Here is a 19465-nt window from a genome sequence, read left to right as displayed (position 1 = left end):
CAACAATCTTTTAATGTCTCAGATTATAAACTATTCACTCTTTATTAATTCCCCTCAGCAATTTGATCTATATCACCTATTAGCTCACTCTCATCACAAAATACCACACACTGGGACCAGCAGCAGTAGTCTCAAGGGTAAAAAAATTAAGGAAAGGAAAGGAAAGAAGGAAGGAAGAGAGGGAAGGAGAAAGGGTAAAAAACTGAAGATATGGCCCAAAATGAAAGCTTGAGGTCCAGAACTCAAATCCCAGTATAGACAGACAGAGAGAGGGAGAGGAGAGGGAGAGGGAGAGAGAGAGAGGAGAGAGAGGAGAGGGAGGGAGAGAGAGACAGAGAGACAGAAAGAGACAGAGAGACAGAGAGAACTTAAATACCAGAAATTTACTCTGTCACAATTCTAGAGGCTGAAGTCCCAGATCAGGATGCCAATGTGGTCAGATTCTGATGTGGAGTCTCTTCCTGGCTTACAGATTGCAATGTTCTAGGGCCTGGGGGTGCTCTCTGATGTCTTTTTTGTAAGGATACTAATCCTGTCAGGACCACTGGCCCCCTTTCATGAGCTTATCTTAACCTTGCACTTTCCAGTGCCATCAAGGCAGGGATGATAAGCAACTATCATGAGACCAATAGGAAGGCAGGGCTTTTTTTTTTTTCCTCAAGGGTGAATAAAGTTTGTAGATATGCTCTTTTGGTGAAGAGTCACCCCACATGACTTGAACACATAAATTAAGGAGAAGAGGAAGAGAATTCAGTATATAATAGATTGTGATGTATAAATGTGCAGTTCTAATACAATGAGGAACTCAGAAGTGAATGACACACAGGAGAACAAAAATCTGGCTGCCAACACAGATGTAACAACCCAAGTGTAACTATCAGGGTATGTCTAATACATGCCTACTGAGTACAAAGCAGCCTCAGAGAAAGAAGAGAATGGAAAGAAGAGAGGCAGAAGTGGCAGGGGGCAACACCTTAAATAGCAATATAAAGCAGCAAGTGACAGAACGAGGCCCCCGCAACTGAGGAACAGAATTTAGAATTTAGAAGAAAACTTCCAAGACAACATTCAGAAGAAGGACTTAATAGAGCAGGAAGAAGGGCACGTTAGAAGATAATAGGATAAAAAATTTAGGAAAAAGCATGCCCAAGGTAATACTCAGAATGGGGTGAGTGAATCAAAATAACTACAGAAGGAAGAAACTAAAAGACTGGAAAGGTGCATTCTGGATAACCAGAGTCCAGGATGCTTAATTATGTAGAGGTTTAACTGGTAAGAGAGAAGGTTCCTAGAACATTGAAAACGTTGATTAGGCTGAAGGATGCGGAAGATGACCAGAAACAAAGACACCTATAAGAAGAGTGATAAATAGTCTCCTGCAATCTAGTGAAGATTGATATATATCTGGGTTTTTATCCAAATATGCTAATGACCACAAGTACCAACAGAGACTAGGGAAAAGTCTGTTTAATTATAAATCAAACAGAAACCTAAATAAAACCACCACCTGGCATTTATGGAGAATCTTTAATCCACCTATTATTCCATATATTACTATTAAAAAAAAGTGGATATGAATCTGAATATCACTAACATAAAATGCCCCCAAAGGCCAATTTTGTTTTTTTTCTTTTCCTGTGCCTTTGGCAGGTATCCATTTTTAAAGTATTCATCTAATGTTTCCTGCCATAAACCTTCACATTAAAACCTTGCTATTTTTTTTTCTAGTAAAGGAAAAAAAAGTTGGTAAATGGCAGAAATTTGGTTTGATCAGTAGAGTTCTACTGATGAATGCTTTTCTAATAACATAAAGAAATATTTAAAGCATATGATACCATGCTCCAAAATACTACACACAGAGCACAATAATTTCATCATTGGTAAGTACTCAAAGTAAGTGCTCTTAATTAGTTAAGGTTTAATTTGCTTAAGGAAAATGAAGAATATTAATTATTTTCGTTAGTGATATTATATGGGCATAATAACATATGAGAAGTTAAAGGGACTTTAGCAGTTAAGACAACTACTGTTCAGGAGAATATATCTTAATAGATATTATTACTGTTATTCCTTAATAACTTCAGCCGTTGCATGTAACAAGTGTGGCATAGTTTTCTGTTACTCTGTGACCTAAATAAAACTGAACTCAAGAAGTTATTTAACAGCTATGTCTAGACATAATCCCCAAAACAATTGTGATTACAACGTTTCATTAATGTAAATATGAGTATTTTTAAAATATAATACTGGAATTTGAATATCAAGATGCATAAGACAGCATCACCTTTAACAATACTCTTAGCAGCTGACATTCTTAATTAACAAAAGAATGTGGTCATAGACAGCTGGCTAATACACAATCCTTTTTATCGACCTTTTCTGTAACTGTAGACAAATAGCCAGCCAGAGTACTAACCCACAATTCATTGACATAAAGATCTTAGCACAGGACACCAACCCAGGAAATTGTGTAGCATACAAGAGACTAATGAAAAGGGTTGCTATAATAGACAAGCTTTGCTCAAGGTCAATCAAAGATATATAAACATGTATAGGTTGTAAATGCATATTAATGATGTACAAGTTATATAGAACAAGGTATACAAACCTCATATGTACAGTTCAATGCTTTTTATATATGAACATATCTAGGAAAATATCAAGATGATATTTTCAGCAATACAGAAGACTTCCATGTGCCCCACCCAGATGAAACTATTATTTGACATCTATTATTTATCATAGCTTAGTTTTATCTTTCCTTGACCATCAAAAAAACCATGACACAACTGTACACTAGTGTCCGGTTTCTCTAACTAAACATTAAGATTGTGAAATACAAAAATGCTGTTGTATGCATGTGCTGATCATCTTTTATAATTAATGGGCAATTCTCCATCACAATTCATCTGTCCCTTCTACTATTGATGAACATTTGTGTTGTTTCTTGTTTGGGGTTGTGAATTAAGGCACTGACTGCTAGTCCCACCTTCTTTACATCTGGATGGACATATGTAGTGTATGCATTTTTCTTGACTATGCACTTAAAAATGCAACTGCTGGCTCATTAGACAGCATATGCTCAGCTTTATTAAGTTCTGCCAAACAGAATTTCTTCTGAAATATTAGTGAGAAAAGAAATATCTATAATAGACATGTAGAATGATTTGTTTATAATTTTTTTTCTTCTTTTATAGCACATAGATTTAAAGGAAAGTTAGATTCTGGTATAATGGTTCTATCTCAGCCCAAATATCAGAATCACCTAGGAAACTTTGATGGTGCTGCCCTTTGTCAAAGGAATTTATAAATCAATGAGGCTGAGGAACTCACAAATCTGATGATATAAACAGAACCACCAATGCAATGATGAATGAGTTAAAAATGTATTTCTTGGGAGAATAAGGAAAGTTATACAAATATAAGGTATTATTACAGCTAATTTTAATTTGTTTCAGTTATTCTTACTAAGAGAAGAAAACTAAAGTCAGAGCTGTTTGTTCATCAATGTTTTAAAAAACTCTTGTCTCTGTGTGATGGTGTACATCTGTAATTCCAGAATTCACAGACGGAAAACAAGGAATTCATACAAGGATAACAAATTGGAGGTCAGTCTGGGCTATAGAGTAAGTCTGAGGATAGCCTGGGCAGTACAGCAAGATCCTGTCTCAAAAAATGAATGAACAAAGTAAAATAAAGTCCTGTTTCTCTCTCAGTATGTTTCTAATGAAAAGTTCTTGGTTCAATTTGGCAGTCATTACATTCAAAGAAAACTGGCAAATTCAAGACATAATTATGCTTTTAGTTCTAAAAGAATTCCTTTTGAAGAAGGATAATACAGAGCTAACAAAAACAGGAAAGACTAAAGAAAAAAATATCTCATCATAGATGAGAAGATGAGGTTGAGATTTTTTTTTTGGGGTCCGGTCGTGGGCCTGAACTCTGGGCCGGGGCGCTGTCCCTCAGCTCTTCAGCTCAAAGCTAGCACTCTACCACTTGAGCCACAGCACCACTTCCGGCTTTTTTTTCTTTTTGCTTATGTGTATGCCTCATGCATACAAGGCAAGTGCTCTACCACTGAGCCACCTTCCCAGCCAAGGTTGAGACTTTTTTAAAAGACAGTGACACTCTGAAATCTGTCAATTAAAGCTTGACACAGGCAGTATACCTCTGCAAGCCTAGCTACTTAGGAGGCTAGGACCTAGAGGATCACAGTTCAAAGCCAGCCACAAGATTACATATACAAAAAACCCCAGCAAAATGCCAGCTAAAGGCATGGCTTAAGTGGTAGAGCACCAGCAAGTAAGTAAGCAAGATGAGCTAGTACGAGGCCCTGTGCTCAAAAAGAAAAAAAAGAAAAAGAAAAAGAAGTGAAGTGAGAATGCACATGTAACAGTACAGTATAATTTTAAAAAATATGCATAGGAATGTCTAAGTATGCTACTTAAAGTCATAAGGTATGCTACTTAAAGCCCAAAGGGGTCAGGTACAGTTTACTAATTTAATGGACACATGCAAAGGGATGGCAATTGAAAAAAACAAATGCTCAGGTCACCAAGATGCATTCCAGGAGGTGAGGGAGGGAGGCCACAAGTCTAATCCTCTTGCCTGACAAGAGATGCTAAAGCTAAAGAAGAGCCTATAGCTATCCTGATGGATCAGTGTGATTAGAGTATCCCCTCTGCTTTCTAGGCTGTTCCAACGATTCTGTCATCTTTCTGTGGATCCATTTCTTTCCAGCAGAACAAGGCATCCCTTTCCTTTCATACACAATGTGTCAACTTTAGAAGCTATAGTTTCCTTTGTAAACTATACCGGTAACTTATGATGGATCTGGCAACACGTGCTGAGGTTTTCAATGGTCCCAAATGTTCATGTTCACAGAAAAATGGAAGTTCTTTATATTTTTATATCTTAAGGTTCAAATTCAGGCTTCAAATTTAACATTTCCTTCATCCTCAATGATTCCAAATCATAATTCAAAAAATAAAAAGCCTGATTATTTGCTTTTAATCAATGTAATCTCCTAAAAGGCCAAGCATCAAAATATTCACCCAAAATGTATTAGCTTTATATATTTTGAAGGGATCAACTGATCCAGCAAGGTGATCAATCAATTTTCAATTACAATCTGGCATCTCAATAAGATGACAAGGCTTGTACTTACAAGTGATATTAGTCATCAAATGAGGGGTTCAATGAATTCCCAAAATAGTAAATTAGCACCATGAATCAGAAACAAAAGCATTATTTCTTTCTTTTAATAGTAATTCATCTAGACATTCTATAGAATTATAATTTTAAAAGAATACACATAAGAATATTCTAAATACGGGGCTGGGAAGGTGGCTCAGTGGTAGAGCACTACCCTTGAGCTGAAGAGCTGAGGGTCAGCGCCCAGGCCCAGAGTTCAGGCCCCACGACCGGACCCCCCCCCCAAAAAAAAGAATATTTTAGATATGCCACTTAAAGTCCAATGGATGACTATAATTAAAGGATTTTCAATTAAAGTTATACAAATAGATTTTACATGGAATTTACAAATGAAAAATACTCAGCCTCTGCAATGCTTGATAAGAAATGTACGCATTAACCTGCCCATGTAATTGTAACCCCTCTGTACAGTGTGTTCACAAAAAATTAAAATTAAAATTAAAAAAAAGATATACATTAAAAAAAAAGAAAAATACTCAGCCTCTCCCACCCAAGACACACACACAAGGAATCAGTTAATCTATTTATATATCAATCTATATAAAATTATATAGATTATGTGTGTGTGTGTGTGTGTGTGTGTGTGTGTGTGTGTGTGTGTGTGTGTGTGTGCATGTGTAGATTTTGTGTGGCCTCTTTAAGGTCACCTTTAAGTGTTTTCATATATACCATGAAGTTTAGATTTATACTCTCAGCACTCTAATTTATTTGACGGACAGCATATTAACAAACTGTTAAACCTAATATTGTATAGTGGAAATTTTCAGCATGTAGTTTAACACATCCATTGTGTTCCAGCACATACTTACCACATCAAACTTCTGAGTGATATTTCCCTGGACGTCAAGTAAATAAACCTTGCCATAATGTGTGCCCAGTGCCAAAAACTGTAGAAAGAACAGAGGGGTCAATCAATGCTGTACTTATGAATACATAATCTCTAATAAAATAATTTGGAAAGTAAAAATACTTAATGCGTAAATGATCTGCAGTATCTCAGAGATATTCATTCCTTGGAGAAGGCTTGTTTCTGGCTTCAGGGAAATGACAGACCAGGACCTACTTTATTTTGATAGTGCAAGCTAGCTGTCAGAATGACTCATGAGGACCCTCATCTACTGACAACTAATAGTGTGTATGCAGTCTATACACAATGCTTGATGGGCTGAGGCAGTAAATTAAAAATGTAGCTCAGAAAGCAAAACCAACCTACAGTTGAACCAAAGTCAGAGGGGAATGATTAAGAAACTACCTCTAATTTATGGCAAATGTGTAAATCTATGCTATCATTTAAGTTCAACACAAGAAAACAGAACACAAACAGCACAGTATTACTTTCTGAATAGATAATCCCTGCCATATTGAGAAATGAACCCCTCAGATGTACCTGTACTGTCATTTAGCTTTAGTATACCTCCATAAAAGTTATCATATAATACTCAGTATAAATGTTTATATTCCGATGCAAAAAAAATACCTCCTTTTCTGTCACTAAATAACTATTGAGCTACATATTCATTTTATAACACTAGTTCGTAACTCTCATGATTTCATTATTCTTCAAGTTGATCCTAAAGCAGAAGCTCAAGGACCAGCTGAAATATGACATGAGCTTTTTCTTCCTTTTTATTTTTTGAAGTATTGCTCAAATAGTCTAGAATTCGTGGAATTTCATTGCATGTGAGCATGCTTCATTGCAACCTATAATGAAATGCTCGAATTTACAGGCACTACTAAGCATTTCAGTCAAGCAGCACAATCTTTAAAAAAATAGTAATAATATCCTTACAGAAAGTCAAAATTTAAAAGGACTTCTCAAAATGGAATTGCTTAAAATGAAATTTTAGTTCAGGCACTTAAAATCTGAAGCTACATTAAAGAGTAGCTACAAAAAGGGAAAGAAGGGGCTCATTAGAAATTCCTCCCTGCAATGTCTTTCACTCCTGCAAGGTTGCCTTTTTTGAGGAAGAAAAAAGTCCCCCGGGTAAGAAAATCAATACTGGTTAATAAAACATCAGGTGTGCAGACATAACTAGGTATGACGATTCCGCTGCACAGGCCTGCCTGAATGCACTAGGTGCCATGACGATTAGTCATCCAGGGCAGACAGCAAGCCTGGTCAAAACAGGATGCTTGGGCCCTGGAAGGGAAAGAGAGTAGAGGTAAATCTGAGGGGAAATTAGTCTGAATATTTAAATCCAACAGGATTGGTTCCTCCAAAGCAAAATTACAACCTAGAGGACCCAGATGGTGTAATTTTATCTTTACAGTGACACTCTCATAATATTTGAATAGAAAAGCATCACATAAAATACTAACTAAAAATATATGATACTCTATTCTGTGGCTCTTTGTGGTAAAAAGAATGGTTAAAAAAAAAAAGCTCACTGCACCCTAAGTATCTCACAGTATTGATTCTCCTCATAAATACTGTATCTACTTTGTTAGGAAACTAAGGGAGCTTGGTTCCTTAAAATGCTTTGACACCGTGCCATTCTTGGATACCACTGTGAAGGCCATTTTGAATTAACTCATTTCATCTTATAGGAGATTTAAAGCTTCTATGCAGGGTATGTGCTCACATATTCCTTCTCTTTAACTTCCTCCAAATTACTAATTTTATTCACTTAATATTTAAGATAGAAAACAAAATAATTTTTATTACATACTTGTAAACTAAAGGTACAAGTACTTTAGAATCTTTTAAATTCATTATGATTTTTATGACATCTCCTTCTATTTAGAATGTTTAATCATAAATATTAGTTACTGCAACTCTTTTAGAAATAAGCAAGTAGGTGTTATTAAAAAACAGATAAATGAAGTATTTAATAGCAAATTATGGTTGAGTCATATATTCATCTGCTGAAGCTTCTGACTCCTTAAAAACAAGACAAAAAATACAAAATGCCAAATTATCCACAAATATAAAGAACATGGGTTATTTTTAAATTTACTTTAGAACATAAATTTAAACCCTTCAAATTTTAGTCTTCTAGCCTTAATTTGTATTTATTGAATTGTATGTTTCTATCGGGAGCCTGAATATGCTCAAAAGTCTAGGATGAGCAAAGAATAAATACAATTGCCTTGGCTCCTTTCATGTTTAATTACAGAAACTTGACTGCTTTATAAACTCTCTGATTGGGTTTACAAGAACATGCTTTCACTCTGCATGGCTGGACAGCATGCAGGCAAACTACAGAAGAGGTAGCAGCCCTATAACATCATCTCCCGTTCTCCAAGTGTTTGACAGTAGTCCAAGTATTAGAATAGGGATGGACTTCCATTACACATGAGAAAATAAGTTCTGGCAATTGATGAGACTCTCTTGGTAACAGTCATAGCAGGGTAGGGCCAGAATTAAAAACTGATATACTGGCTTGAGGTATAGATGATAGAACACTTGCTTTGCATGTACAAAGCCCTGGGTTCCTCCACAGCACTGCAAAAATAAAATTAAAATTAAAATTAAAAACTAAAACACTCACAACTGGGATCAGAATCCTCTTAACAGAAACACGAACCTTAGAAATTAAGAATATATGTTCTAAAGCCAACACTTGATTTTCCCAACCATTAGGCTCTCTGGCCAAGTTAAGTATGGTGTATAAGGGGCAACCACTCTCACTCTATGGCTAGACTTCATTTAATAGATGATGAAAATCATACACAGGTTTTAAAACCTGTATTGTCAACACATCATCCTGGCAACCAGGAGGTAGGATGGGTTTAAAGAGCAAAAATGAGAAGCACAAGAGATGTCCCTGTTTACCAAGTACACACAGAAGAAGGTGAGGGCCAACACCAGAGCAGAGGAAAAAGAAAACAGGAGACTAAGGAGACTGCATGGGAGGGGAGGGGTCACCTTTGGGTTAGGTGATAAAGGAGATTGGCAATGCTACCACATGGAATGCAGAGAAAACAGTAGATGCAAGCTGAAGAGGAAAAGAAGATGAGCTCATCACAGACACAGACATGCAGAGACTCAGGTGAGGAGCACAAAAGGATAGATACGTGTAGTATCTGTTGAGGTAGTCACAGAAATCACAAGATTTAAACGAAGTGAAAGAAGTACAAATTAACAAGAAATGTGGGATGATGGATCCTATTCTGGCAAATGTAACATGCCAGGGAATGGCAGAAGTAAAGGGAAATGAAAGATAGTTGGGTACAGTTCAAGTGACAGAACACCTGCAAGTCATGGAGTCCAAACTCAGTATTGCCAGAAGGAAGCAAGGGAGTGAGGGAGGGAGAGAGGGAGGGAAGGAAGGAGAAAAAGGGAGAAGAGGAAAAAAAGAAAAACAGGAAAGATGAGAAATTATCAAGAAAGTAAAAATGGATAGTGTTATGGTGATAAAGTTTCCAAAGTATCCATAACTGCTAAGTGGATAGACAAAATTTGGTATGCCCATATGAGTTCTGAATAATAATTCAGCAATAAAAAGAAATGATCCAGGTGCCAGTGGCTTATACCTATAATCCTTACTATTCAGGAGGGTGAGATTTACAGACTGTGGTTCAAAAGTAGCCTGGCAGGAAAGTCTATTAGACTCTTATCTCCAATTACTACCAAAAAAAGCTAGAAGTGAAGCTATTGCTCAGCTGGTAGAACACTAGCATTGAGGGGAAAAAAAAAAACACTCAAGGACAGCATCCAGGCTCTGAATTTAAGCCCTAGGACCAGCACAAAAAGAGGAGGGGGAGAGGGGGAGGGGGGGGAGGAGGAGGAGGAGGAGGAGGAGGAGGAGGAGGAGGAGGAGGAGGAGGGGGAGGAGGGGGAGGAGGGGGAGGAGGGGGAGGAGGGGGAGGAGGGGGAGGAGGGGGAGGAGGGGGAGGGGGAGGAAAAAGGAGCCTGGCACAGGAGGCCAAATACCATGTAACTTTATTTACCTAAGATATCCAATTGGCAAGTCTATAGAGACAGAAAATAAACTAGTGGTTAACTATGTCTGGTATTAATATGTCCCATACACAGAAAGCATTTCTAGGAGAGAAGGGAGGAAATGAGATGAAGCTGAAACAAACTTGGACAAATCTATCCCTGAAAGAGAAGTAAACTGTGGGTAAGGATAGGTGTGGATCCAGGCCGATGGTGAAAGGGGTAACGAAATAATCTTGCCTCGTTGTTCCAATATTCTTGAAGAGAAATGACATCTCTGAGAATGGAGCGCATGCCTGTAACCCCAGCATAGCACTCAGGCTGAGACAAGCGGGTGGTGAATCTGAGGCCAACTTGGGCTACATAATTAGACCCTGTCTCAGAGAGAGAACATGAAATAGCTGAAAAGGGTTATTGAGGCTTAAAGGAATGACAAAGTACAAGAAAGCAAGGGTAATTTGGGGGTAGAAATTTACCTGAGCATACCACAGCATGGCTGCCTTGGTTATGTATGACAGCAGCAGCTAAGAGTTGAGGCACTGGTCAATTCTGACAGGCACAATGAAAAGTCAGAGATGTACAGCAGTTCACAGAGACAAGGAAAAAAAAAAAAAAAACAGATTAAAAGTCAGGACTCCATCATTACAGAACAAGGAACAATGAACAGGAAAGCTAGGACAAAAGGGCAAAGGAAATAGAAAGGAGATCCTTAAGATCTGGCAGCTGATACCATCCAGATGGCCTTAGAGTGGGAGCTGAGACAAGGAAGAGGTGAAGATCACTGACATTAAATGAGGTTGAAGAACTGCAAGGCCAGTCTTCATTGAGTGAAGGGCAAGTATCAGGAAGTCCTGGGATGGAAACAATGGGAAGGGCTCGACCAGTGTTGCTGTCCAAGGGCAGAAGCCTCCAGGATTGGTTTCTGATAAACAAGAGAGGCCAGATCTTCTACTAAAGTACTGAGTGAAAGATTCTGATTACAATGGGAAAAAAATCTGAAGCAAAAATGAATTATTCTGAAGAGGAAAGAGAGAATGATGCAACATTGCTGGTAACATAGCATCAAGCCAGCTGGTAGATCCCACCGGCCTTTTGAAGAAGGAAAAAAAGAGAGTAATGGCTGAAACTCCAGAGCTTCCATTATTATGACCACACACTGAAAGTTCTGGGTTAGCCAAGTCTAGCCTGGATTCAGAAAGGAAAGCCACTGCTATAGCAAGGACCAAGATATAGGACATATTCATTGTTTAATATGTATTGCTAACGTGTATTCCTAGTGGCTCCCAAGACCCACCATGTAAGCTCTCCCACCCTCATGAAAGCACTGAACCCCATCTTGTCTCTAATATTTACAATTTAAGGAATTAAATGATGGGTTCTCAAATCCATATAATCTTTCACAACAATCACTATCTAAATTCTACTTGATAGGCCCTTAGAATGCTCTATGTGGAATGTACTAGGGTATGTATATGGACATAAATATTTGGGACAGTCTTTCATTTTTGTTGGACTGGAAGGAGAGGGAAAGGAGCAGGGGAATATGATTACTATTCACAATACAACAGAACAAGACACACATACACACAAAAATCAAAAGCACTGGAACTCTTGAAGTACAAAGTAGAAACAAGAATGCTTGCAAAGTGGCAACTTGCCTTGTCATGGACTGTCATACAGCTAGCTGCATCTTTCTGAAGAATCTCAGTCACTCCATTGGACAGCCTCTCATACTTCAGCTTAGGTTCTTCTTCACTCTCTTCTTCCTAAATAAAAAAAGCACAGAAAAATGATTATCACTGTGATTTGTTTTGAAAGACTCACCAACCACACTTCTTAAAGAGCAACAAGAGATGGTCCTCAACCCAAACAATTATCAATAACTGTAGTTAAAGACAGTTCTCTCAAAATCTCTCATAGTGTTAGGCAATGTGTTAGTTGAAAATGCAATCATGGGAAGACCTAACTCAAGTCACGGTATCTTCTTCGAAGATGGTACAATCAAAAGGCTGGTAAGATAGTGCTGGCTGTTGGTGAAGGCTTCAGTTCCTTGCTGGTAGGCCTTTCCATAGATCTGTTTATTGTGTCCTCAAAACAAGACACACAAGACCACCCCCTCCCCTACTGTGAGTAACCCCAGAGAGAACAAAACAAAAGCCTTGCTTTACCTGACCTAGCCTGAGACTACACACTTTCATTTCTAGGTTAATGTATTAATGCTACAGGTCAGCCATGATTCCATGTGGGAGAAAAGGACACAAGGACATGAATAACAGGTGATCCAGATACACATACAGTGATAAAACATTAGAAACAATAAACCTAGTTTTTTTCCCCCCCCCCCAAACCTAGTTTTTAAAATCATTATTCCATATACTGTCATAAATTAAATCCAAGGACACAAAAGCTATTAGCTACCTTGTAATAGTATTACAATCAAAGGTAGTATATCTATATTAACTTTACAGTAATATGTTTAAGAACTAATAACAATAAAAGCAAAGAAGCTTTACATTTCAATTTAAAAAAAACATATGACAATTGATCCAAGAAAGTTATACCCAAACCAACCTATTCTGAATGGAAAATAAGAATCACTCATTAACAAAGTCTAAAGAAACCTGAAAAAAAGAACACTTTTACTTACATATCTTCAAGGAAGAAGTAGAAATCATCACAAAATTAACATAAGTAGCACAGAGGATGTATGCATTCTGCAGTCAATGTGTTAAATACAAATTAAATCCCCAACAACCAGCTCTATAATAAGATGCCACATGTTGCTCAAGTCTGGACATCAAATGTGCATCCATTGTGAAAAGTTAATTCTAGCCTCTTGACTATTTTGCATAAAAGCACTCATCCACGGACCATTAGATAAAGTTACCAGAAATAAGGTTTGCCTGTCTTATTTATAAGTGAAAGGCAAAATAATTTCTCTCACATAAATATACAAAAATAAATACTTTCACAACACAGTTCACTGAAGCATTCGTGCAAGGTTTCAAAACCATAAATAAAATGAAAACTCCAATATTAGGCACTTGATGTACTATTTCACGCTTTTCTTTTATGTTAAGTTAAAAGCAGGCTAAAGGTGAGTTTTTGAGATTTTTTTTTCCTCCATAACACAAACAAAGGAAATAGAAAGTGGTTCCAAAATACAATTCACAGAGGTTATTCTGCTGCTGCAGACGCAATATCACATTTTAAATAAAACAACATTTTAAAAAATCAGAGATTTAATATAGTTTCACTTTAATTTAAAAAAAAATTTAAACTGAAGACCTTCATGCAGTTTGAACTTCCATGGTAAACAACCCAGTGTTAATAAAAAGCAAATCAATAATTTTTGTTAAATTTTAATAATCTTACAAACCTACAAATAAAACCATCAACAGTCTGAGTTGAGATGACAGCTAACAGCGTTACTATGACAACCCGGTGGAACAGAACAAGTCCTGACTTGCAGCTAAGCGAAGATATGAGCAGAGTGACATTTACCCACGCAAGGAAACCTTGCAGCTTTCCTTTCAAAAAGATCAATTCCTCAACGAACATGGATTTTCACTAAGTGTATAGCACTTTTAATTAAAGACAAATCCTTTAAACACCCTATAAAATTCTAGAACATTACCTGAAAATAAATGTCATATCATGACCACTCCTTTGAATTTAATGGGGGGAAAATTACTTAATGGCTTTTGTGGAAAAACTGGTTAGTAGTTTGTAACTTTGGTTTATTTGTTCCTCAGGAGTTAATTTCCAGGAGGAAGTCCTGTTGCAAACTTGGACTTGTCTGTTGTCAAGAATATATGATCATTTAAAATTTGTGTGTGCATGTGTGCATCTAACCAATGGATTCTACATTCCTCATCCTGTTTAAATGTCACCTATACCTTTCATTCACATATTATTATTTTTGCTAAACAAGCTGCAGTCCAATAAGAGTTTTTTTTTTGTCGGTCGTGGGGTCTGAACTCCCTCAGCTCTTCAGCCCAAGGCTAGCACTCTATCACTTGAGCCACAGAGCATGGCTTTTTATGCTTATGTGGTGCTAAGGAATCGAACCCATGGCCTCATGCATACAAGGCAAGCACTCTACCACTGAGCTACCTTCCTAGCCCCAAGAACTTGAATTTTAACTCAAAGTATATCACCATGAATTCTAGAGGTTCTAACTGAAAAATTCTAACATGTGCTTCTGCTTGCTACTGTGTATCCAGAAATTGTTTCTGGATACCATTTTTCAATTAAAATTCAGTTGTGTTTGGTTTTGACAAAATAAAAGGGTACTGGCTGTTCTGAAGGAAGAAGGTAGGCTATCATGCCAAGAACACACAGAGCCAGTGGAGGGACCCACATTGGAGGTGACCACTGCTGGACAATTTACTGCCTCTCCACGGAGATGGCCTTTCCCCAGTCAGCTTCCTCTTCCAGAACACCTGGGCTAAAGCATCAGCCATTTTAATCACATGAGTGGTTTGCTTGCTTTTGCGCCATCAAGTACATCTGACCAGAGGCAAATCCTTTTAATAAATATCCAATGTTCTGAAAGCCCCATACAATCGGGAAACACTAACATCCTCAAAAGAAATTTTCATGGTTTTAAAACAAAGTTTTCACGCAGTTTGAGCTTCCATAGTATAACCACCCCCCCCCCCAAAAAAAAGTGTTAATAAAAAGCAAATCAATAATCAAGCATGGGTCTGAAGGTATAAAATAAAGGTTTGCTTCCTCTAGGACATTCTCTCTAAAAGTCTAATTACCTTCAAGAGAACTGAAACACTCAACATCAGTAGTCAATCTTACACATTTAATAGACAAAAAAATAGGGGGAAAATAGCTATCAAAATGGAATATAAAGCATTTGAAATTTAGAGAACTGCATTTTAAAAATCCTCTGATTACAAGTAATTCATTTCATGAAAGCCCTATATTAAAATAATTCTTTTTTCCTCTCCTTTTTATGGAAATGGGGATCCATCCTGGGGATTTGAACTCAAAACCTCATACGGTGCTCTACCATTTGAGCCACATCCCCAACTTGATTTCTGCTTTAGATTATTATTCAGGTAGAGTTTTGCATTTTCCTGGGATTGGACTCAGACCAAGATCCTTCCACCTACTGCTTCTTGGGGGAGGAATTTCAGACATGCACTGCTACTGTGGGTCTCAGTAACTTTTTGGTTGGGCTGACTTTGGACCAAGATCCTCCATAATAGCTGGGATTGCAGCTCCGAAACACAGCAGCAAGCTTGTGGACTAAGACAGGGTCTCGCTAACATTTTCCTCAGGCTGGCTTCAAATCATGATCTCTGCCTTCCAGCAAAATGTTTCTTTTCAGTTTCCATTTATTAGAGAAGGTAGAGGGGGAACAGAAAAAAAAATTGAAAAATGATTCCATGTACAAACAAAAGTATGTTTAATGGATAAACAAAAATAATCAAATAAGTCAATAAAAACACATACTGTAAGACTCAAAAACATAACTAACAATATTTTAAGCAATAGATCTAACCACTGCTTCTGGGTCTCCTCAACAAAGACAACATGAATAGATGAAACATATTTATTACTGGGTATACACAACTATCTGAAACTATACTGTTATCATGAAATATACATGTACAAAATAGGTCAGCTCCAAATTCAGGATATTGAACTTGAGCTTTTCTAGAAAGGGTAGAAGAGAACCCTGATGAGGAAAAAAGAGCCTTCAAGTAAGGCTCAATGTGAATCAAGGACTAATGATCTTAGTGGCTTTCACTTGCTGAAGCAGTGCCCCTCCCCAGTACACACAATGATGGGTACCTTCTTAAGAAGGTAGCTGCAACTATTAGTAATTGTATGCTTCAGTTCTACTACGGAAAGATCACTTTATTTATGAAAAGAGTATCTGGTGGGAAAGATGGCTTTACAGATTCTTCTGAAGTGTCAAAACACATCAAGAAAAGTACATAAGCAGGCTGAAAGAGTAACTTCTGGTTTCCATTAGAAACACAGGTATTATAGCTGCCTCAATGACCAAACTTTTTAAGAAAGTAACATGGAGATAATGGAATTCATCTCAAACTAGGTGGTCAAAGCTCCCAGGCTGCCTTTTGTGAGACTGCTGACAGCTATGCTCTTACATTCTCTATGAATGCAAATAAACCTGTTAAACTTGCAATTTCCAAGCAATGTTGCTACTAAGGAAATATTAATTTTTTTTCAAATGATGATGCTGAACAACCTACAGAGCACAGGACATGCCCCCACAGCCCAGAATACCAACAGTGCTCAAGTTAAAATTGCTAGCTTAGCAGAATTTCACAAGATAACATATCACAGGGACAGTAAAGCTTGTGATAGAGGTTCTGTGCTCCCATATCCTGTGGATGAAGTGGGAAATGTTTCTCCTTTTCCCTACTTTATCAACTTGATATACTATTCTTGGTGAAACTTCAAAATAAAGATTTTTTTTTTTTTTTTGCCTGTCCTGGGGCTTGAACTCTGGGCTGGGTGCTATCTCTGAGCTTCTTTTTGCTCAACGCTAATGCTCTACCACTTGAGCTCCACTTCTGGCTTTTTCTGAGTAGTTTATTAGAGAAAAGAGACTCACAGACTTTCCTATCTGAGCTAGCTTCGAACTATAATTCTCAGATCTCAGCCCCCTGAGTAGCTAGGATTATAGGCACCAGCCACTGGCAGGCACCCAGCTAAAAAAAAAAAAAAAAATTTAAGTATTTTAAAGGATAACTGAATAGCAAGGGAAAATGTGCTCATGGTCATTAGGTTAAAAAGTCACAAAATCTGTTTTGCATGATCCTAATTTTTGTTAAGGAACATATCTGCAATGCATGGGAATGGAGTACTAGGAATAACAGCACAGCAGTAACCAGTAACCTCCCTAGGATTCGACTTCTTCATCCCTGGGTGAGGAGGGAATGATGACAGGCCTCTGATCACGGGGTCACTGTGACTAGCACAGAGCAAATAGAAACCATAAGAGGGAACTATTGTCCACATTTTCCAAATTATCTAAAATAAACGTGTCATATTATAAAAATGTTATTTTTATAAAAACCCCAAATAAATGCTGCTGAACATCTTCCTCATAACTCTATCAACTGAATGAAGATCCCTATCTCTCAGAGCTGCTTTCTTCACTGTAATACTACAGTGAGGAAAAGTTAAGCCTGTAATAATTGGAAAGCTCCACTTAAGATTCACAAGATATGCAGTCTTCATAAACCCTGTTCTCTCCTTTGCCCATAGTACTCGAATTTCATGTTCAATTCAAGCAGGAAAAAAAAATAAGGTGAAGGTCCCCATGCCCTAAGCCACTACTATAAACAAGATCAACTCTCATCATTTATTTTATATTGGGAAAGCGATAAGAATATAGAGAAGAGGGGGAAAAAATGAGAAAAGCAAATAAGCTTTTCATTTCCTTGCAGCCATATGGAATAAACTCCCCAATCTCCAAGATACGCCATTCAGGTAGACAATTTCCTCCACTAAAGCCAACATAAAACATAACCCTCTTTTCCTTTTTTCCCAATAGCTAGTGGTGATCACAAGATCCTAAGAAGCAGGGTTTATGCCTTTTCATTGTTCAGAACTTCACCTAACAAAACGGTGGGTACCTAATAAGACCAGTGAAAACAAACATCTGTGGTAACAGCATACCAAGTTCACTAAGCAGTTCTCCTAAGACCTTCTCATTTAGCTTTGCACTCCAAATCAGAGTCTAGCATCAAGAACTATGGAACTCATCTAAGTGCTATAAGTTTACAGACACAGAAGGGTGGGGGTGGGAGTATCAGATAGAAGAAAGGGGCAACAGTCCATGTAGGAATTACAGAAAAGTTCACAGACATGAAGTTCTAGCATCTTCCAACAGCACTAGCAAATTCTATGTTCAGAAAAATCTACATTTCTTTCTAATTTGCATGTTGTTATATGAAAATGGAAAATGTTCAGGTTCTTGAAATCACTGTTAAAAAGATTTAAAGTTAGGACACGGGACACCAAACACCATGTCTTTTCACTTCCTAGATGCCATGAGCTGAGCACCGCCACAGGCCACAAACACAGACAACTGACATTTCTAAAACCACCAACAACATTACCTTTCCTCCTTTTAACTCCATTATCCCAAGAGTTTCTTTTGTTTGGTTTGTTGTTTTGCAAGTACTAGGGCTTGAACTCACAGCCTTGCACTCTTGCTGGACTTTTTCACTCATAGCTAGTACTCTACTAACTTGAATCACACCTCCACTTCCAGCTTGCTTTTTGTTTTATTTTTCTGGTCAATTGGAGGTGTCTCATAAATTTGTATGCCCAGGTTAATCTTGATCCTTAGATCTCAGCCTCTTGAGTAGCTAGGGTAATAGACCTGAGCCACCAGTTATCTCAGGTAACTAACACAGCATATTTTAAAGAAAAAAATAGTTAAGATAACTGCAGAATAAACTGAGAAAATGAATACCATCAAAGTACTACCTATCTTATTTGAAAGCACTATGAATAAGGAAAGAGCAAGACAGGTTCTGTCAAGACAGACAGTAGCTGGCCCCTTCCCTCAGTGAGAAAAAAGTAGAGATTCTAGAAAACAACATCTCCCAAGTTGCCCCCATGGAGCAACTGAAGTCATGAGGAGGAGCAAAGACCCTGCATAGGGCCATAGCAGAAATGGATCAGGCTCAGGACTGGCCTGATACTGCATTCCTCTCTCTAAGAAGTCTCCTGAGTTTCCTGGGCCCCAGTTGACAGGATGCATCTGCTCCTCCAGCTCTACCAGGCAAATGAGAACAGGAAACTCCCTCCCAGGGCCACCTTCTATGCAAATGACCTACTGGGAACTTCCCAAGGGCCCAGAAGGGTCATCACCCAAAGTCTCATATTGAAATAAATATTTTTTTAAGGAAGTATTCAATTAACATCAATAATCCAGGAGATGTTGTAAGAGACATAAGAAAGAGGATGGTCGAATGTCTTAATAGAATTCACTATTGTCATTCAGTGAGGGCAGAGGCAGAGAGAAAGATGAGAAGCAAAGTTATGTAAGGGAGGGAGGGAATGAGGAAGAGAGGAGGTTGCTTTATCCAAAATCCAACTGGAATCCATCTCAAAGTCACAAAGTAAACTAAATAATGCTCAGATGTTAGAGTACCATACACAACCCATATATGCTAGTCCAGTTACTTAAAACCTGAGGTACCTTACTTTCCGGGATGATACATACTTCTAAGAATTTCTTCAAGAATTAAATGTAGTAAGCATACAGAAAGCACAGAATATAGTATTATCCAGTGAATGTGAGTCACTAAAAATATTACCCTGTTTGTGATTCAACCTCAAGTTTAGAATGCAGTCTCCCTT

At 37.7% G+C, this 19465-nt stretch overlaps 1 protein-coding gene and 1 long non-coding RNA gene across 2 annotated transcripts in view; one reads left to right on the top strand and one right to left on the bottom strand.

The window, feature by feature from the left end:
- Vps41 (VPS41 subunit of HOPS complex) overlaps positions 1-19465 on the bottom strand; it is a 127747-nt gene that overhangs the window by 90830 nt on the left and 17452 nt on the right. The window contains exons 3-4 of the mRNA XM_069998503.1: positions 11755-11862; positions 6024-6101 (exon numbers count right to left, since the gene is read on the bottom strand). Coding sequence (XP_069854604.1) covers positions 6024-6101; positions 11755-11862 — 186 coding nt within the window. The remainder of the gene's footprint in view (positions 1-6023; positions 6102-11754; positions 11863-19465) is intronic.
- LOC138810627 (uncharacterized) lies at positions 1030-3679 on the top strand. The gene is made up of 3 exons (XR_011367206.1): positions 1030-1151; positions 1729-1880; positions 3560-3679. It is a non-coding gene; the product is annotated as an uncharacterized lncRNA (long non-coding RNA).

This window comes from Dipodomys merriami, unplaced genomic scaffold (assembly GCF_024711535.1).
Source record: "Dipodomys merriami isolate MVZ:Mamm:240054 unplaced genomic scaffold, mDipMer1.0.p SCAF_104, whole genome shotgun sequence".
NCBI classification, from domain to species: Eukaryota; Metazoa; Chordata; class Mammalia; order Rodentia; family Heteromyidae; genus Dipodomys; species Dipodomys merriami.
Note: the sequence above shows the minus strand (reverse complement) of the source record. Positions and strands in the feature narration are given on the sequence as shown.